General features: G+C 43.2%; 1 protein-coding gene across 3 annotated transcripts in view; it reads right to left on the reverse strand.

Moving 5' to 3' along the window:
• Scg5 (secretogranin V) overlaps positions 1–20,604 on the reverse strand; it is a 49,610-nt gene extending 29,006 nt beyond the window's left edge. For 2 of the 3 annotated variants that reach the window (XM_008841157.2, XM_008841155.3), the window contains exons 1-2: positions 20,503–20,604; positions 18,830–19,062 (exon numbers count right to left, since the gene is read on the reverse strand). In XM_008841157.2, coding sequence (XP_008839379.1) covers positions 18,830–19,055 — 226 coding nt within the window. In that variant the 5' untranslated portion in view covers positions 19,056–19,062; positions 20,503–20,604. Of the gene's footprint in view, positions 1–18,829; positions 19,063–20,459 lie in introns of all 3 variants that reach the window. The other variant, XM_008841156.3, reaches the window with a different exon arrangement.
• Between the last annotated feature and the right edge of the window lie 1,148 nt (positions 20,605–21,752).

Here is a 21,752-nt window from a genome sequence, read left to right on the forward strand (position 1 = left end):
GTGGGAGATAACTACAAAATGGCATTAAATCTTGAACACTTTTTTATCCCCAAACCCCAAAGGGTTTCTCTTGCACTTGCATCCTCCTCCCCTTCTGATAGGTAGATGAAGAAGAATAGCTCTGAAAGAAGATTCTCTGGGAAGAAAACTGGAGGCACAAGCAGAGCTTCTTTGGACATCCCTGGCCCAGACCCCAGTCAGGAAGGAAGACAGACTGGCCCCAGTCTCCATCTTGTCTCAGTGCTTTTCCTCCAGAGGGAAGGAGTACCTTCCGGACCTCTCAGCTGTCCGGTATTCCTCATGGAGAACAGGTGCTCAATACATGTTTGTTGCCAGAATGGTCCCTATTCTGTGACAAATGTGTCTTACCAGACCAGGTGCTACTTATAGAAATAGAAAAGCCTCACAGAAGGAGCTTGAGTCAAGTCCTAGAGGTGGAGTGACAGGAAAGACAGCGCGGCCCCTCGTCTGCATAGACCAGTTCAAAGGCTCTGCAGCTAATTTTGTAATTGGACTTTTGTATTATTTTTCTTAGCTTGATTTTCCAAGTTGCATAGGTTTCAGGCATCAGTGAACTTGAGTCTGCTCTGGGTTGTTCCTAAAGGCCATATATGAAGGCCATCGTGGCCTCTCCAGCTGTTATTACTTAACTCCTATTCATTCAATGCAAATATTAATTCATTAGTGTTGTATCCATGGATGAGATTAGTGTCTCCTCAACTCTGAAAATGAAAAGTGATTGAACATGATTCTTCAGATCCCAAGAGAGGGACGTGGGGAAATAGTGGAGAAAGGAAGAAAGGTGTCCAAGCTGTGGCTCAGATTCAGTGCTGCGCCTCTACTCACAGACAGCCGGCATATAACCGTCAGCAAAGAACTCCACCTCTGCAGCCTCAGTTGACTATGAGGTGAGGCAGGTGAACAAGGTGCTCCCCAACATCCCACACTGTCCCTCAACTCCAATGCCTCAATCTGTGCACATCTCACTGGCTACTCCTAACAACCCCAGGCACTAGTCAGTGGAATATTCTGGACAGCTTCAGCTCAAGTATTCTTTCTGCTATTCCACATGTAAAATGCTTTCTAGCTGAACAGTAAATAAGACTGACTATGTCATTAGTTTTGACGGCCTTCAGATATACCCTGTCGTCTGGTCAAATCAAGGATGAGCGCTTGACAGGAAGCAGTTTTATAGTTGACAAAGGGACAAGGAATTCAAGCTGTAGCTGGGACAATAGTTGCAGGGAAAGGCAATGTTTCTCTAGTGCCTCCATTTAAAACCACGCTTCTTCTTCACAGCTCCCCCCGCACCCCCACTACTGGCAGCTCAGCAGTCTGTGGGATCATTTGGGTCACTGACAAGCAGTCCTCAGCAGCCCTAGCTTCCCAATGTATTAACCCCGAGATCCTGGAGGGCCTGGAGGTCAGAAAGCTTCCATCTTAGTGTTCCCAGGTAACCTCTGTGACTCCACCAGGTAGGAAGACCATTGCTCTACTTAGGCCTGAAAATGCTGTATTGCTTGTAATCCCTCTGTCTCTTTCCCCCAGTGGCTCTGGCCATGAAGTTCTGGGAGGGTAGTGTTGGTTAAGGCAAGGAGCAAGTCAAAAGACCTGCTGTGAAGTTCCGTCTACACTGAATTTCCAAGAGTAGATCCACAGATGGAAGACAGATTGCAGTTTGAGGGTCTTGGGAAAGGGGAGTGTGGGGTGGGTGAAAAGAAAGGGATGGGGCATGGCTAAGGGGTTCCTTTCTGAGAGCATAAAAATTGTCGCAAATTGATTGCCGTGATAGGAATATATATGAAGTAGTATACTTCACTAGATAACCTGTAGTATGTAAAGTATCTCCATATAGCTGTCACATATTTAAAACAAACCAAAAAAGGCCTTGACCTGCCTGCCCCAGAACACACACAGGTGCACCAAGCTCACTCGTGATCATTGGCAGGTTAATTACAAACTCCAACCAGTGGTATCCTATGTAGGCAAAGAACATCTCACCCATTTCATGATTTCCCGTTAATTAATTGCCTCCACAGAGCCGGTCCTCACCAGTGCAATCATTCCGGTTCAGGCAGATGGCACCACCTGGTGGCCACCACAGGAAATGCCTGGTTGGGTCCCTCTGCATTTTCTTCTTTCTGGCTGCTGTGACCCTCACACCAGAGAATTTCTGTCCTATTCTTCCAATTTCATGTTGGAAGTTGCTCAGTTATCTGTAATTTAAGCAACCACCAACTCATACAATAGAATTCTTTCGTCTCTTCCACTACATATTCACCCCAGTCTACTGATACTGAAAAGCTTAAAGAATCTTAATTATGAGTCTGCACGAGAAAACACAAAGTAGAAAATCTTGGTGTCAGGAACACTTAGATCTGATGAAGGAATACATTTTGCTAACAAATATTTCCAAGAATAAGAAAAAAGTAGCTATGAAACACATGGAAAGATGTTCAGATTTGTTGTTAATGAAATAAATACAAATTAAAACAATGAGATGTCATTTTTACCTGTCAAAATATTTTTAAAAGATAATGCTCATGGGTAACAAGACAACATGCTCTTGAAGAAAGGAGAAAGGAGAGGAGAGAGAGGAGAGGGAGACAGAGACAGCGAGACAGGGAGAGAGCAGGTTATATATGTTGGTCAAACAAAGTAACCAGGCAGTAGGTGGGAAATAGAACCTGAAAATATGCAAAGAACTTGGCTCAATTATTCTTTTTTCACAGAAATGTATTCACTAGAGAACTTATCCGGAGTCTACATAGAGGGCCATGTGCAAATATGTTCATTGAGGGAATGTTTGTAAATAGAATAAATTGGAAAAATTCTAAACTTCCAACACTAGGGGAATGTTTATACTGTGTATATTAATATAACAGGATATGATGCAGTTACTAAAAATGACATTGAATTTTTAGGACATAGGAAAAAATCTCTTGCTATATAATATTAACTACAAAATCTAAATATAATGCTTGCAGGGGTTAGAGAGCTCATACTGCTTTTACAGAGAATCTGAGTTCAAGTCCAAGCACACACATCAGGAATTCACAACTGCCTGTAGCTCTGGCTCTAGGGGACCTGATGCCCTCTTCTATCACCTGCATTTATGTACATATGCCCCATACAGACACACACACACACACACACACACACACAGACACACATACACACACAATTTTTTAAAGTATTTGCAGTATGATTTTTAAGACTAGCTATAGACAAAGAGAAAAATAACAAAAGTAGAAAAAAGTCTTACATAGATGCACAAAAAATAAATAAACTGAAGAAAAAACCAAGTGCTGAAAGTTGGCATGCCTAGGCAGTAAGATCATAAACTCTCTTTATTTTGTTCAAGTGATTCACAAAGGCTTTCATAATAAAAAAAAGTTTGAGCATAACTATTGTGTCCTTAAAATTACTACAAAAATTTTGTTTTGAGTGTACAATAGGAAGAAAGAAAGAAAGAAAGAAAGAAAGAAAGAAAGAAAGAAAGAAAGAAAGAAAAGAAGGGAGGGAGGGAGGAAGGGAGGGAGGGAGGAAGGGAAGGAGGAAAGTCAGTCTAGCGACATAGCTCAGCTGTTTGAGTGCTTGCCTAGTATGCATGAGGTACTGGGTTCAGTTCCGAGCACCACAAAACCATGTGTGGTGGTACATGCCTGTAGTTCTAACAGTCAGGCTGGGTGGGTGCAAGGGGTGGGCTGAGGGTTGGGGAGGGTAGAAACAGGAGGATCAAAAGTTCCAGATCAGCCTCTGCTCAAGGCCAGGCTGGAATACGTCTCTAAAAATAAAATAGATCAAAATAAAATATTCAAAAAGAAAGACAGGAGAAAAAGGGGAGAGCGAGGGAGGGAGGGACGGAGGGAGAGAGGAGAGAGGAGAGAGGGGAGAGAGCGAGAAGAGAGAGAGAGAGAGAGAGAGAGAGAGAGAGAGAGAGAGAGAGAACCTCCAGAGCAATAGGCCTCAACAGGAAAAGGTTTTAACCTGCCAGGAACGTTTGAAATTATCTTGGAACTATATTTGGTTTGTCCAACTGAGGAAAGTCTACTGCCCTCTAGTGGGAAGAGGACAGGGATGCAGTCCCAAAACAGGGACTTCCTGCAACCCAGACGTCAATAGTACTGAGGATGTAAAGTCTGGTCTAGCGTCAACCACAGGTGAGTAGAATCTAGATCTAATCCCTTTAGCTGTCCAGTCTAGGTGTGCTGCTCACCAATCTCCCTAGTAAAATGGAAACATCTACATAGGACTTCTGAGGACAAAATAGTAACATATTAAGTACTGAGCACATGGCAGGTACAAAATGAATACTAGTTCCCTCCCCAGTACTTTTGTATTTCCTTTGGCTAAGAATTGTGCAGATTTCTTTTTGCCCTTTTCATTATATCTTAACTATCTATTTTAAGTATGTTTTTTAAATCAGGTAAGTCTCAGTATGCTCTCTCCAGATTTTAGAGCTTTATTTAAGTTGAAAGAATGGGGGAAAAAGTCTTGATTCTACAATATTGATTAACAGAAACTTATGGGGGAATATGTTCTAAGCACTGGGGGTAATACAAGTGAAAAGCTGGTCTTCTGCCCCAGGTGCTGTGCTTGTGGTAGGAAGGCTGTTTGGAGAGTTCAAGAGGACATGAAGACAGGTATCAGGCATGCATCCCTCATTATCCACAAAAGCCACGTAAGTCATCTGGGCTCATGCAGCCATGTAGGTTATTGGCATTTTTCCTCTGCTGAATGAGCTCCACAGATCTGCTTCTAGATGACGTTCCATTGAAAGCAGAGCTCAAAACCCCAGAGCTCCTTATCCTTTCTGCTTCGGCATCAGAGCAGCATTGCTGCTGCCCTACAGAGCAGGGCATCCCTCTGCCAGTTGCCTCTCACCACCTCTGGCTGGCCTGGGGAGAGGCTGACAGTTGCTCACATGCATTCAAAGCCAACACTGAGGGTGAGGGAGGTGAGCTAACCTTCCCTGAAGCACAGACCGTGGCATGAAAAGACCTGGGTAAGCAGAAGGAAGCTGGTAGGTACTAAGAACTTACTGCAGCCATAGCTTCCATCTGGCCAGCTGGGAGTGACCTGACCACTCCCTGCCTGCAGGCACAACTGGCTGTCCACAGCTCAGACCCCTAGGCACCAAAACCTTGCCTATAAAAAAATCCAGAGGCACTTAGGCTCCAGTATGCTGTATACTGATCTAGTTAAATGAGAGCTGACTGCCAAAAGTTCCATTCACTGACCATGCATTAGAAGAAAACTCCTTACAGTATTAGTATAATGTGTCATTTTTCTGTCAAAATAACTGTTCTTTTCCCCATGCCCTGGAAACGCTTTCAGACAATAGCACCTACATCCTTGATATGTTTTTACACACTTCAGTGACCAAGAACTATTCAGAATCTGGACAGACTCAACAAATGGCCCCTCCCATCACAAGCTGGAGGACTGAAAAAAATGGAAAGAGACAGGAGAAGAGACATGCTGGTGGAATTCAGAGACAGTCATCTTCCGTAGTTTATAGCAAAGAATTCTTCCCAGCAGGCCCATCCGTTCCTGCAGCTTGGGAGGAAAACGTTAGTCATTCACACTCTATCCAAATTAAGCAGGGCTTGTTGACACAGACCTGCTGAGCTGTCCTACCAGAAAGATGGCATCAGGAAGGTCCCCTGGGCCCCCGCAGGGCAGGCCAGAAGCCTAGACTGGCTGTCCCCATACTCCACCTCATGCAAAGAAAATCCAGGACAACCTACTGGGGGAAAAGATCAGCAGTTCCTTGTTGGGAGAGCCCCTCAGTCCCTGGGTAAGTGTCACTCTCTCTTGGTCAGGCAGGCAGTGTTGAATCACTCTCTCCTGAATGTGGAACCATCCCCCTTTGTGTACTGCAGCCATTCTAAAGTGCCATGAAGGGTTTGTGCCTGCCCCTCTGGGAGCTCCTAATCAAATGTGTCCTAGTGCACAGCTATCTGGAAAAGGCCCAGCTTCACTTTATAGAGTGGTCTATCTTCTGAGTTAGCAGTCATGAATGCCAAGATGCAGACACCAGCCTCCCTCTTCTGATCTCAATGGTGCTGGTGCTCTCCATGCACAGATTTGACCAACACAAACAAAAATATACGACCTGTTCTACTACCTGACAGCCACTGACTACTGCCGCCTACCCACGAGGAGGCCTCCAGATGTGTGACAGCCTTCTTATTTTCCAGCAGAGGCAAAAAGGGACACCCTGCCACTAAGTACCAGATGAACTATGAGGAAGGCGCTTCCTTAGGTGAGCTTAGGATCCTGGGTAATACAGACCATTTGCCCCACTTACCAAATATTCTTAAGCAGAGAAACCTGTTGACAGCCTGCTCCACCCCCACCCTCCCTTCACAACCACCCTAAAAAGACTTTTTTTTAAATCTTCCTGAACCCAAATCCCCAAGATCTACCTACATCCTCAGGGAAGCTCAGAGAAAGAACAAAGACTGGTGACATCTTCCAATTTTCTGTCACCCGCCAGAACTGCTTCAGCAGTGATCCAAATACAGGACTCTGGACTTCTGATCCAGTACACTCCAGACATGCATTTAAATTTTTTGTCCCTTCTCCTGCCTCATTTTCAAGTTCCTTAACCAGGGCTGAAGGTCATGTTAAGAGATGATAGACGGGCCTGCTCTTCTACTTTGTGGTTCCCCATTTAGCCAGCCTACTCTACTGGAGTGAGGCGCTATGTCAAAACATAGCTCATGATTCCTGATCTGTCTTGAGTTTTGTTGTTTTTATACTTATGGATGCCTCTAGACCAAACTGCAGTGGAAAACACTGCCAGAGGATTTGAAGGTGCAAATAGCAGTTGAATCCTGCCCTGATCCTGATTTCCTATAAAACTGTTCAATTCCTCTTGTCAGAGCTTAACCTCCACAAAGAGGTTAAAGAAAGATAATGCCTGTTTCTTAATTGTTTAGCAATCCTAAACATATTAGATCTATGTATACTGGTTTTGAAACATTAATTAAGGCCACAGTTCCTGGAACAAAGTAAGCACTTAGTAATTATGTGTTGCATGAATAAAAGTGGAAATGCAGTAGAGGACACTCCGATGGGATGTTTGGTTCAGGAAAGTGTGAAGTGCCAGGGATGTCAGCAAGAAGACAGTCATTGCAGCCCACTGTAGCAAGCTTTCCGAATCATCCATACACTTGTCTTTCACCAGCATCTCTGATATCCACCTGCCTATGTTTCACTCTTGCCTTGGCATATACTGAAATAGTCTTCATGAGGTTAAATCTACTCTTATAACCTATTTCATAGCAAAACATAATATTTATAAATCACGGGGCAAAAAATGGGAAAAGCAAGTCTGGGTAAGGAAAAGTAACTGTTTACCCACCTCCAGAAAAGCACTGGTCCTCACTATGGCTCCACCACCCTAACTCCTAAGACTAATACCAGTGCGGAACAGGGAAGGCCAGGGAAACTGGTTCCTCCAAAGATTAATATACAGCAATTGAGAGTGGTTTTCTCAAGGCCCATGCTTAGCAGAAAGACACGGGGAACAGGAAGTCATGTCCAATCTTTCAGCCCTCAAGCTATCTACCACTAGACATAAATGTGATAAGACAAAGGGAGTAATAACTGTAAGAGTGATGCTTTGAGGGCCAGGAGCATTCATTTGCCTCACAGTGCAAGGCCCTGGGTTCAATCCTCAGCATCACTAAATAAATAGGATATTTTGTGTATGTGTATCATTTCATATTTTTCAAAATGCTTTAATATACATTAACTAATTTGGCTGCCACATCAACACTGTGAGATGGACTGGACAGATAGCTCCATGTTTGGACTGGGAAACTAACTCTAGGAATAGAGACGTCACTCCTTCATGACTGAGCAAGAACTAGAAGCCCTGGGCTTTCTGTCTCACTGTACCTCCTTTTAGCCTCCCCTCACCTCCCCCAAACCCCCAATACCACATGTCTCACCCTCTACTAAAATTAAATGGCACGCCATGGTCAAAAGTGCACGTCATGCCAAACTGTAGTCTGCTAAACACATCCAGCCTGCTTCAGTAACTCTTTCTGAACTGTGGTACCCAAGGTATTTGCACCAATTTGTTCCAAGATGACAATTTGTCAGAATATTTGCTTTCTGTAGCCTCACGTCCTTGAAATACCAATCACCCAAATCCACATGTGGTTTACCATAATGCCTGGCATCATTACAGTTTCTCAACTAAATATCACAGATTATACAAGTCTATAGGGATAAACGGCAGCCAGTTGGAAAGATGTAGTCAAACCCAACACAGCTGGCTTGCCAGCTTGCTTATAAAGCTCAAGCTATTGTGGGCAAGTTTAAATACTTTGGTCTTTATAAGGGTTCTATCAAGACAGGATACAGGAAAACAGCTTTGCAAACCATAAAATGTGATATGAAATTTTAGTTACTGCTCCTCTGTTTCCTACATGTAATGACCCACATTGTCAATTATCTGTGGAGAATCATTCATTGCTGCTTCCCTGGTGACTCAGCGTGCTTTTTGTTGCCTGTCTTTTTCCAGATGGCATGTCTCAGGTGACACGAAACAAGGTCCTAGCTTAAACACCCTGGGCTTTTCTGCCTGAAAGGACAGTTGCCAGAGCTGAGGTGCATGAGGAACTGAGAAGCCACCTGTGGTAAGCCCACATTACAGGGAAGAGGAGCCTTGGCCTGCCAACTTTGAGGCAGGGACCAGTAATGCTTTGCATTACTTAGGGATGTGCAGTCCTCCAGGTCTAATGCTTCGATTTTTCTCCCCACCAAACATTCCATATGAGCCCTATGGAAAATGGGAAGGGACAAAAGGAATCAACACAAAACATGTTTTGAAAACGCAGAAGGATTAAGGGATATCAAAGTACACTGCCTTGACTAATTCAGGTTGTCGTCACAAAACTGGGCAGACTGGAGAGATGGCTCAGCAGTTAAGAGCACTGGCTGCTCTTTGCAGTGGATCAGGCTTCGATTCCTAGCACCCACATGGAGGTTAACAATTGTCCATAACTCCAGTTCCAGGGGATCTAATGCCCTCTTCTGACCTCCGTGGGCATTGCATGACACAGGTGCACCAACCTACGTGCAGGCAATATACTCATACACATTTAAAAACAAAACAAAACATAGAATGGGTATGGGTATATTGTTTAGATACTGTTTGTTCAACATGATTCCATGAGTTGGGAGCTTGGACTTTAGAAAAGTGAGTTGGAAACACACCTCTATGTATGTCAATTAGTTGTTTTCAGAAAGGTTGAACTAAAGAAGGGAGACCCCCATACTGCAAACTTCTAAATGTAGCACCATCCCATGGGCTGAGGGCCCAGACTAATAAAAAGAGAGTTGAGTACTATTGAGAAGTTTTTAGGTCAAATGAGGCTGTGCCCTTGGAAGGGATTTCAGGACCTCAGCCTCTCTGGATTCCTGTGTTTAGTGATGTGATCTTATCACCACACATGAGTTACTACACATGAGCTACCACCACGGAGCTCAGGGCTACCACCAGAGCTGAGCCATGCTTAGCACCCAACCATGCCCTGGAACCCTCAAATTGTAAGCTATCTAAACTTCTTTTTTTTTATATAATTCTCTACCCTCAGGGATTTCTTCCTAGCAATATGAACTAGACTACTAATTTGAGTAATTTGTGAACAATAGAAGTTTGTTGCTCACAGTTCTACAGCCTGGGAAGTCCAGGTCAAGGTGTCAGCAGACCCAGTCTGGAGAGGCCTGTTCCTCAGAGACAACATTTCTATGGACGTTCACATGATGGAGAGGGGAAAGTAGCCTCTTGTGCCTTTTCAATAAAGATACTAGTCCCATTCATGACGGTGGAGTCATTATTACCTCATCATCCTCCCAAATCCCCGTTTTGTAGTCCTACTGTATTTGGGATGGGTTTTTTTTTTCCAATGCTATGATAAAACACTCTGACAAAAGCAACTTAAGGGGAAAAGGGTTCATCTTAGCTCACACTTCCAGGTTACAGTCCATCATGGTGGGGAAGTTAAGGCATCAGGAGCCTGAAGTAGCTAGTTACATTATGTCAGCAGTCAGAAGAGAGCAGTGAATGTAACCATGCTAGTGCTCAGCTTGCTTTCTCTACTCTTATACCATCCAAGGTCCCCTGTCTAGGGAATGGTGACACCCACAGTGAGTGGGCCTTCCCAATTCAAGTAATGTAATCAAGATTATCCCCCATAAGCAGGCCCAGAGACTCATCTCCCAGGTGATTCTAAATTCTGTAAAGTTGAAAATTAGCACTATCACAGGTATTTACACACAAATTTTAGGGAACACAAATATTCAGACCACAGTACCCACTGAGAGGATCTCCCTGTGCCTTCAAACTCAACACTCCCAACAAGAGAACATTCTGAGGCAGCAACAGCTTGGTAGTTCCAGTGGGAGGCAGTGACAGCTGGACGATATAGTGGTGCCCAGGTGAAGGAGATATGGGTGGGAAAGGGGGAAAATGAGTTTGTCTTATGGTAATGAAATGGCAAAACTAGCGCCATTTTGCTCTAGCTGACTTTTCCTTTATCCTGTGTTTTTGCCCAGCCATTCTCACTGGAGCCTATCGGTTAGGTAGTTTCAGGGAGTACATTGTTTCTACAATACTGGGAACCTTACAAGCTGCCCCATAACAGGTTCAGATAGCACGTCCTCTCTCCCAGCTATATCTGCATCTCTATGGAGCCCATTGTTTCTACAATTCTAAGAAACTTGTTTTTTCCTACCCGAAATGTTTTGTTAATTGAAAATCTCTTTGTTAACTGACCTGCCCCTGGTCTGGTGTAACTACGGTGATCTAATGTAACTATGGTTATTGGCTTTATTCCTGTCATGATGTAATAGTGGTTTTAAGTTTTATAAACCCTGCCCTACTTCTCTTGGTTCTCTTGGGCACAAGCTAAAAAAGGACTCCTAATTCAACCATCTCTATGTGGCATTCCTCTGTGCAGTCTTGCTCAGTATTACAGTAACAGAACAATTTATTACATTTCGGATCATAACGGGGTATGCTCTCCAGAAATATTTGTTCTTTCCAAAGATCTGAAATACTAAGTGAGCAAGAGTGAGAAAAGCCTGTGAATCTGGAGTCCTTACTGCTAAAATGCTGTAACGGTAGACAATCTGAACTGGAATAGCAGTGGACATTGGAGACATCTCAGGGGTCAATGTTGTTTCAAATACAGTGATGTTATTTCAATAAATAATCAGTGTCTAATATTTTCATGGACCTGACCAGGCACTACAGATCTATAAAGTAAGTCAGACACTGCATTTACACATCATACAGTCTAGTGAAGAAAGTAAGCAATTCCTCATAGTTACGAATTCATGGCCTGTAAGCAACAAACAAGAACTACCAGGATTGAGCTCATGAGTAAGGTCATCCCTAAAGATAAACCTAGTTCATAATTTGGCCCAAGTTCAATCCATTTGAATCTATATCTGTGATCAAATAGCCAAAGAAGTGGTACGATGTGCTGGGCAGAAGATGAGAACAGCAGGTCTACCTCAGGCTCTGCACCCACACATGGATGCTAGCCGTACTGTGCACTTGGTGTTGGTGTCCCCTCCAAAATCCTATGTTGAAGCAAATATGATCCCTAGTGTGATGATGGTAAAGAGGCTTCCAAGAACTGTCCTGCCTCTACCTCATGAGGACACTACAAGGAGTCAGCCACCTGTGAAACATGAAGCAGGCTCTCATCAAACACATCAGTCAGTGCTTTGATCTGGACTTCCAGAATTCTGAGCAGTAAATGTTTGTTATTCAAGCTACCACCCAATCTACTGGATTTTTATTAGCGTATCCCAAACAGACTATGACAAACTGGGCCCAAGATAAGTAGCTTCTCTAAGTTTCCTTTCCCACATTTATAAAATGTGGTAAGAATACTTGCTTTTCTTGTTCAAGGAAGTGATTGTGAAGGATAAATATGACACTGTACGAGAGCAATTTGAAGTCCAAGATCTACTGTTAGTCAAAAGGGCAGTATTGTCTTTATTTAGATTATAACTTTCCTTGGGAAACAAGGGCCTGATGACACCAGTCTTTCTAAATTTCATGTGTCAGTCTATTCTGGATATAGTGTCCAGCTGACTGATCAAATACTGGCCTAGATGTTTTGGTGATGGTATTTTCAGATGTGATCAATATTTAAATCAGTGGGTTTTGAGGAAAAGGAGATTGCTCTCCACATGGATGGCTTTATCCAACCAAAGGCCTTTAGAAAGAAAGACTGAAGAGGAAGGAATTCTATCTCCAGATTGTTTTCACACCCAAGATTATCAACTCCTGCTTGAGTCTTTCCTGCAAATTTTCAGTTTACTGGTATCCACAATTAGGTGACCCAACTTCTGGAAAGAGACCCATGCCTCTCTCTTTATATATACATCCTATAGGTTTCATTTCGCTGGCTCATACGTCTGAGTTCTAGAGGACACCATGGAAACACACACCGGGGCCCAGACTTGCCCAAGCTCTGACAAATGCAGGAGTGAGTGCTTTACAGTGACGTCCTATGTGTGAGAGCACAGGACCAGCGGTTAGTTTACACAGTCAGCTCCACTTTGACAATTATGCTAATTTTCTGCATCTGTCCTTCCCATTTTAAGAGAATTTCATTTTATTTAAGGGATAAACTAAAGATTAAACTCACTATATAATCCAAGCTGGCCTAAAGTTCATGATTCTTCTGCCTCCACTCAACTTTCCACCGTGCTACCATGCCTGGCTTTAATTTATATTCCTTAACAAACTGTTTTGTTTCGTTTTGTTTTGAGGTAATTCCTACTTCTTCACATTTTGTGCACATAGTGAGGCTGTGTTAATTTTTACTGCATTGCTGCAAAGACATAAAATGCTTATTAAGATTCTTTTTCATTTTCGTTCTAGGTTTATACTTCACTAAAACATTACCATTTTCCAACAAAATTAAAAATAGACAAAGATGATCCCCTCTAGTGTATTAAACTTTATAAGATATGTACAAATTATAAAATGCAAATATTAAAAAAGTATTAATTAGTAAATAATGATTAATTAGATTATATTAATAAAAAGTTGTCTTAAGTTTTTAAATGATCAAAACGGACTCAGAAAGCTGAGTCAGGAAAATTACATGGACTGTGTAGCAAGAGCCTTTCTCAAAAAACAACAGCAACGACAAATAAAAACTCACGTAGGGAGCTCTATGAGATAACCTGGCCAAGCCAACATAAATAAATAAATAGGTGGAGGATACTTACTGTATTTCATTTTTGCTTTCCTATTGTAATTGAGCAGGTGGCTAGAAATTGTACGGGGTATCTGTGAATACCTAAGGCTGATGTCCTCTGTGTTCCCACATTCTGAGCTTCTGAAAGACCTAAGACCCAGGACTCCACCTGGGTTCAGTTCTCGGCACCCTCCTAAGTCTTCCATTCCCTACCCCTCACCTTAGTCTTCAGCTCTTTCCCTTCACTGGTTCTTGGCAATTAGCACTTAAATAACTTCGAATCTCTCATATCAGAAAATAATGACCTTAATAAAAATCTTCCCCAGCTCTAGATCTTGTACTCCCCAGTCCTTCACCACTACTCACTTGCCCTGATCAGACCATTCTGGGAATATGTGTTTACCTTCTCTCTCCTTCCTTTGCCCCACACTGTCACAGTGCACTGCAGTGTGAGTTTCCTACCCACTACTTCACAGAACTGGCTCTGTCCTAAGCTCTAGTAACTCCTCTGTGGCCACACCTCCTAGTCACCACAAGAAGGGGGCTCTCTTTCCTGGTTCCTTATACTTCACCTTTCTGATCAATCCCAGTCTCCCAGTCTCCCCCCCTCCCTCCCTCCCTCCCTCCTTCCTTCCTCCTTCCTTCTTTTCATCCATCCATCTATCTTTCTTTCCCCCTTTTATTCTTTCAAACCCACGGCTGCAAGCATGCTAGGCAAGTGCCTTATTGTAGAGCTACATACCCACCTTCTCAGTTTCCTTTGCAGATTCTTCTTGTCCACTTGGCATTTCTGTGTTAGGTTCTAAGGGGTTTTGTTTTAAGATGTTGTCTTCTTACAAGATGTCCACCTAGGACACCTCATTCATGCTATAGTATCAGTCATCACCAACATGAAGATGACTCCAAAAAGTCCTCCCTTCACCAGACACCTCTCTGTGTTATGCACATCTAAGTTCCTTCTGCACACTATCCCCAGATGCCCTGAAACACCATAATCATTTTCATCTTCCCCATCCCGTGCTCCCCTTTACATCTACTTCTTTTGGATTTCTTATTACTGTCCAAGGAATTGATCCACACAGAAAGCTAAAAACTATTTCCCAGGGACTTTTAAAAGAAGTTCAGTTGGGGTTGATCCCAAGGTAACCCCAAAGTTCAGTTGGGGTTGATCCCAAGGTAACCCCAAATTGGAGGTCTCGATCCAGGCAATGGGAGTCATAAACTCCTCATTGATTCCTCTGGAATGGGAATAACTTAGAAGTAGACTTTAGTCAAGCTCTGGGTCAAGAAGCAGCCTGTCTCTTCTCCCAACTGCAGAGAGAGACCAGCTAGAAACGAAGCAAGGCTCCTCCACGCTCCTTCATGTTTTCACAACTCCTTTACCTTTCCAGACTTTGACTGCAAAGCAACTACTGCCACTCTGTGGCAGGGTGGAGGTACTGCAGCATCTGTATCCAGTGCCAAAGTGCCAAATGCAGGCTCCTTCGAGCCTACCTGGCTTTTCAAGCATGCTAACTTACAGAGGCCCTTTTTCCACTTCATATAATCAAGAAAATAATTTAAGTTCTTTTTATTTTGAAAAAAATTCAAATTCAAATTTTTTTATTAAAATTTTTATTTAAAAATTTTTTATTTAGTTTTATTTTATGTGTGTGAGTGATGAGCGCATTGCATGTGTGTAAGTGCACCCATGTTGTGCAATGCCCAAGGAGGTCAGAGGAGGGTACCAGATCCCCTGGAACTGGAGTTATGGACAGTTGTTAGCCGCCTGTGTGTGCTGGGAATCGAACCAGGGTCTTCTGCCAAGAGCAGCCAGTGTTCTTAACTGCCGAGCCATCTCTCCAGCCCCCAGATTGTTGGTATTTCTGTGTTTGGCAATATGAGTAAAAATTATTTTGAACCATTAAATGCTAATACTTATACATCTCTGTCTTAATGGCTTGATACCTAGTGTCACCATCACACACACACACACACACACACACACACACACACACACACATTAGTTTGGAATACAGGAGGAAAGAACAACTGACACTTAGAAGGTCAGTTTAATTTTTTTTTTTTACCTGAAACTCCTAATATTCTGAAAACTAGAGTATTTATCCTGGTTTGATTCACTCAAATCCAGTAACAGTGTCAGCTGGCTGAGTCAGTTTGCCTCCCTTCCCCGAGGTCCTCATTCTATAGCAGATGGCTCTGAGTCAGTCCCTTGGATAGCTGGTAGCTATCCTTGTTTCTGAGGGTCAAGTGACAACAGTAGCATTTAACTACTGTTAGCATTTAGTAGTATTTATTTAGTCACAGAGACCCACAGCCTCTCTAAGCTGATGGAAGATGGGCCAGGCTGAACACAAGGTGCAGTGAAGCACGGCTAACTGCTGCTAACCAATGAGTGGGCCAAAAAGACCAGAAGTGGAGGTAGGAGGATCAGAAGTTCAAGGTCATCCTTGGCTATCTAACAAGTTTAAGGCCAATCTGGTTTCTAAAATTGGGGCAAATCATTAAAGATTTAAAGAATACTGTTGCTAATCTACAGAAAGCAGGAGCAGGCTTGCAGTTCTCTTACTGACAGCCTCCCACAAACTGCATTCGAGAGTACAGGCAGGAAGCCTCATTGAAAGCTATGTTTCAAAGAAGTTGCCAAGATCACACTCAGCTAGGAAACAGTATGGTCGTGATTCAACCTCTGTTGCCCTTGCCATCAAAGTGCATGCTCTTTTCTTTATAGAATATCACTGTTTATTTGCCTTTACTTTGCGATTTTTGTCTGGCTTTTGGTTGAGAACTTATACATTTGGAAGAGGCTCCTTACTCATACGGTGCCTGTAGAGAAGAGCCTAAGCTGACCAGGAACAGAAGTGAACTTCATTAAAGATCAGTAAAAAATGGAATTGGTAATCATATCTAGGTCACTTAGGTAACAGTTTCCACTCATAACCACATTAAATATGTGTTAAAATTTACACAGGAATACATGTACTGTATATGTTCTCTCTATAAAAATGAGAAAAACCAGGGCTGGAGAGATGACTCAGTGGTTAAGAGCACTGACTGCTCTTGTAGAGGAGCCAGGTTCAGTTCCCAGTACCCACATGGTAGCTACTAACCATCCATTACTCCAGTTCCAGGGGATCCAATGCCTTCTTCTGACCATTGCAAACATCACATGACACAGGTGCACTTACACACATGTACACAATACACTCATACACATAAAATAAGAACAATACAAAAATTTTTTTTAATGAGGAAAACTTTGTGATGCTTGAAGGGTGTGGAAGGAATCATTCCACAGAGTGAGTGATTCTCTGAGCAGGCAAGGCAGGTAAATGGAAGAGTCAAAACAATGATATAGTCAAATGAAAAAGAATCAGGCCATCCAGTTAAAGCCACAGCCCTGGAATGGGAAAAATCCAGGATTTGCATTTAGTTTCTTTTCTCCCCATTGGCTTTGGACAATTTTCTCTCAGCTTTCAGCTGAGGTATAATAGGCAGAATTCTAAGATGGCCCCAAGATTCTTATCTGCTGAGCCTCTGCAAGATTCTTTGCCCTTGAGTATGCAAAGACTGTGATATAATGCACTATCATCTTACATGACAAAGGTGGTGGGATGCTGACTCCCATGATTATATTACATTGTCATTATCAGACTAAGGAAATATCTTTGAAGAGATATACTGGCTTTGGGGGAAGTAAAGCGCCATGAAAGGACATTCTCATTCAGGATAGCCTGTCATGTTACAAGTGACCATACTGCCAAGAGTGGCTTCTAAGAGCTGAGCGGGGGCCTCAGCTGACAGTCATCAAGCCAAAGAGGACTTTGATAACTGCATGAAAATGAATACTGCCAATTGCCTTTAATGAGTTTTAAAGCTCCTATGACAGCTTCATTGCATTGCTGGTCAACCCCTGATTTCAGCCTGGTTGATACTCTGGGTGGAGTGGGGCACTGACCAGTGGAAATTGGGAGATAATGAGTGCCCTGTTCATCTGTGAATGCCGTGGTAAAAGATATGGAAATACAAGTCAATACTTATCCCTTATATATCAATAGGGGAGAACTGATCTTGCTACGAAATTGGGAGATTATGAGTGCCCTGTTCATTTGTGAATGCCGTGATAGAGAACGGAAATACAAGTCAATACTTATCCCTTAGATATTGATAGGGGAGAACTGACCTTGCTATGACAGCTTATTACCTCAAGAGTAATAAAGGAAACCATTTCCAACTTGGAACTGTCAGAATCCCTGCTCTTTCATTCCTCTGTGTCTTTTCATCCTGGTCACCCAAGGATTTCTTAGGTGAACCTCAAACCCCAGGTCAAATGTTACTTCTTCTAAGAAGCATTTCCTTATAGGCTCCAGTCCACTCTTGACCAGTCTCCTACTCTTTGCTTCTATGGAAACAGTGTCAGGATGCACTGCAATAACTCTTTATCGTTCCCACTCCACCATTAGATGAGCCTGACTCATTTAGGGCAGAGCTGCCCCCACTCTCCTGCAGAGTGGCTGCCATATACAGTAATAAATAATTAAATACTGAGTGAAAATCAAGCTCTGGACAAACATTAGCTTTTGATACCAGGGGGAACCTTCTCCATGACAACAGATGAATGATTAACCAAGCATTTCATGCACAAAAAAAGGCATATATTTACTGTCTCAAAAAAAAGTATGAAATAAATAGGTGTACTTAAAGGAACAGGTGCTGGTGCTTAGAAAGGTGTAGATTTTCCACAAAAGGGACAGCAAGAAGTGCTGATTTATCTTGAAATAAGGCCTATGCTAGGACTGCATGCTGATGGAGTCAAATTATTCATATTAATCTACTCCCAAATCCAAATGTCAAGCTAAATACACAGCATTCTCAATGGCTTAAAACCATGAGAAACAAGACAAGGTAGGAGGATCATCTGCCATCAATATACATGGCATTCACAGACCTCTGTGGCACAAGCATCTTTAGGAAATCACAACAGGAAAAATTATGCATAATCAAGCCATCAAGATAGCATTTGCCCAGTGTGTGCTCTGAGTAAACTCAATGAGAGAATTCATGTTTTTCTTAAGGATCTACTCCCTACTCCTATGGGTAAGACTTTTATATATCAATCATTAAACAGCAAACAAATGAAATACAACTTTCTACTTAAGTTTTATAAGCACATTGTCAGAAACTCAGATACTTGGAAGATTTCACAAAGATGTGGTTTTGCTATTTTCATGTAAGTGTATTATGTATATGTACACTGTGCAGAATTAGAAGAGAAAATAAGGCTAGGGATGTAGCTCAGTCAGTAGAGATCATGCCTAGTATGCATGAGGCCCTGGGTTCCCTTGCCAGCATCTCATAAACTTGGCTTCTGTAATTCTAGCACTTGGGAAGTAGAGACAGAAGGGTCAAGAGCTCAAGGCCATTCTTGGCTATATAAGGAATTCAAGGCCAGCCTGATCCACCTGAGATTCTGCCTAAAAGAGCAAACCAAACCAACCAACCAAAGACTGAAAGAAACTTAAGAGACAGTAATCTCAGAAATGCAAACAGTAACTTCATGGCTCCAAAACAGCACATACCTTCGATGCTCTGTGGCCCCACAAGATTCATGGCCTGGTGAGCTGGGTATTCTACGCGGGGCCTAGCAATACCCAGCTGCTCCATAACACCATGGAGCAGCCTCTGGATATCTGTTTCTGAGACCCGGTCAGGGGTCCGTGGACTGTAAGCAAATGCTGGAGTCCATCCAAACAACAGCCAAAACAAAAGGCCAGAGAGCATGGTCAAGACCATCCTGGAGACCATTTTTAACCTGCAGAAAAAGAAAAAAAGACCAAGTTTATATCACTTGGCCACAGTTTGTGATAACATAACTGTGATGTAACTATGAATCAAAACAAGGTGAAGCTCAAGGACCACTCAAAAGAACTGCAATGAAGAATTCCTAGAGGCTTGTTTTTGTTTCAAGTGTCCAAGCTAGGTAGGACATCACTGTAGGAAGGTATTAAATAACTAGAGACCAGACAGGCTAGGGTAAGCAATTCCCTCAGAACTTGCATACCCCCAGAGATCTAAGCTGGGACCACACCTACTGCCTGCACTCCTTGAACCCCACCAGTCTCTCCCTCTTGTGTCAAACAAAAATTCCTTTCAATTTGAGAAAGGAATTTTCCCCAATCTGAAGGAAGAAAAGGGTAATGGGGAATTAGAAAGATCCAAACAGTAACAAGGACAGAAAGTTCAGGAGTGGTGGCAGAGAGTGTTTTAAATTAGCAGAGAGACTGAGCAAAAGTATACAGCTCAGAACCTGCCCAGAGACCTAGGAAGCCTGCACACTACCTGGATGATCTTGGTACCTCAGCTGCATCTTCTGCAGAAAGAGGATAGCAATGCAGCTGTCTTATGGGACTATTCTGAAGATAAACACACAAACCACTAGGACATTGCCAGGCACAGCGGGAGCCCCCTTTGCAGTTATTACTGTGCTGGTAACATCCCCTCATAGTTCTGGTGGTTACGATTGTGGAGGTGGCAGCGAGAAGAGGGAAGGCAGGTGAAGTGAAATAGTGGGCTTTTGAAAACATTTGGGGAGCCGATCTGCCCTACGTGTTGGGGTCCACGGATATGCCTGTAGAGCAGGGGCACAATATTCATACAGCTTTCCTGGCAGCTGCTTAATTTGTTTAGGATGCATGCTTCAGGCCACAGTCGGGCGAACCCTCCTTTTGACCATTCATTCCACTGGAGGTGGGGGTTGGAACAGTAAGAAAGAGACAAGCCATCCCTTTCTTCCCTAAAACTGAAATATTCGTACCATCCAATTTCTTTTTCTGCAGCGAAAGGCTTTTTGTAGCCACTAGTAGACATAAAAGCTTGCTCGTGAAAGAGCTGAGAACAGCTATTTTAACAGCAGAATCTACAGCTGTGATCAAAGGGCCGGATGCAGGCACCAGGCTCCCGGATCATCTCCAACGTCCCCATGGGCTCTCAATGCAGGACGGGTTTTTTTGTTTGTTTGTTTTGTTTTTCCTTCAGTCTAGCCAACGGATGAACTACCCAATCACCTCCCTCGGAACTCTTACCCCCACCCCCTATTTATAACCAATCCTTATAGTATCCTCAGTCCATCCTTTGTCTGACCCCAGCCTCAAGCTCCAGGATTTCTGCGGGAAATTTCACCCTCCCCACCTTTGGAACCCAAGTACTTGCGTGTCTCGGCTGACAGAGGACTGGCCGTCAGTTCCGGACTCACCAAGGAGCAGCGGACGAGCTTGGTACAGTCTGGGCCTTGATGTCGGTGGATGGAGAGCTGGGAGCTGGATAGCTCCTGCGTCACCCTCCTCCGCATCCTAGCTCCACCCACTTCCCCGCCTCCAGCAGGTGGAAGCGGCCTTCCAACAGTTCCTGAAGCGCATTCTGGATGCCTGTGGCTCTCTGGCTAGGAGCCTAACTGTGTTCCAGCTCAGGCCTATCCATCTCTTGAACCTTGAGCCCTCTGGCGTGCCCTTTTCCTCCATCAACCCCTACAGACGCCATTTACCTTTTCTGTCTCAAGCAATTTCTAAATGTAGATCACTACATAGCACATCTTTAGTTTTGCTACCTTTTAGAACATGGTTTTTAAAATAGCGTATGAAGCAGTTTCATTATAGAATTTTCATACTTCGTTCTCCTTGCCCCCCTGCATCCAAACCACTCCCCTCCCCTTTTCTATTCCTTGATTCTATTATCCTTTCTTTCCACGCCCCTCCCCCTTAAACTTCCACCTTTCATGGTCCCGTGTAGTTTCATGACCCATACTCACACTCACAGGTGTAAAAATTGAAATCTTAGATAGACCCATATAAAAGAGAAAACATGTAGCATTTCTTTCCAAGTCTGGGTTATTTTTGTCTTTGTCTTCTAGCGGGAAGAGGCAACAGTAGGAGTGGACAACTAGGAACACTGGCTCCCAGTGGTTTTTCCCCTTCTGCTACACTATTAGTTAAAGCAACAACAAAAAATTAGCCATAAAGCTGTGCTTCCACAAATACTGTCTTTTCTGACAGAATAGCCTATAAAACCACTATTTTCACATAATAGGAGAGTCATACCTGTTCAACAGTCAAGCTCTGGGAGGTTTTTTTTTTTTTTTTTTTTTTTTTTTTTTTTTTTTTAGGTCTCCCTGTAGCCCCAGCTGTCCTGGAACTCACTATGTAGAGCAGGCTGACCTTCAACTCACAGATATCCGCCTGCCTCTGCCTCCCAAGTGCTGGGATTAAAGGCGTGTGCCACCACACCCGGCAGTTTTTCTTAATGTGAACATAAAAAAATGAAAGGAAGAGCACAGGAGGCTGGGTTGCTTCTAAAAAGTAGGCTCCTCCTGTTTGTAGACAGGATGCAAGATCACAATCTGCAGTGACTCAGCTTTGTATTAACCCACAGGCCCAGAGTTAACTTTAAAATACAGACAGCTGGGTATGATGAATCCCAGCAGAGGCAGGCTGATCTCTGAGTTCCAGG

The sequence above is a fragment of the Nannospalax galili genome, unplaced genomic scaffold (genome assembly GCF_000622305.1).
Source record: "Nannospalax galili isolate Female #2095 unplaced genomic scaffold, S.galili_v1.0 scaffold999, whole genome shotgun sequence".
NCBI classification, from domain to species: domain Eukaryota; kingdom Metazoa; phylum Chordata; class Mammalia; order Rodentia; family Spalacidae; genus Nannospalax; species Nannospalax galili.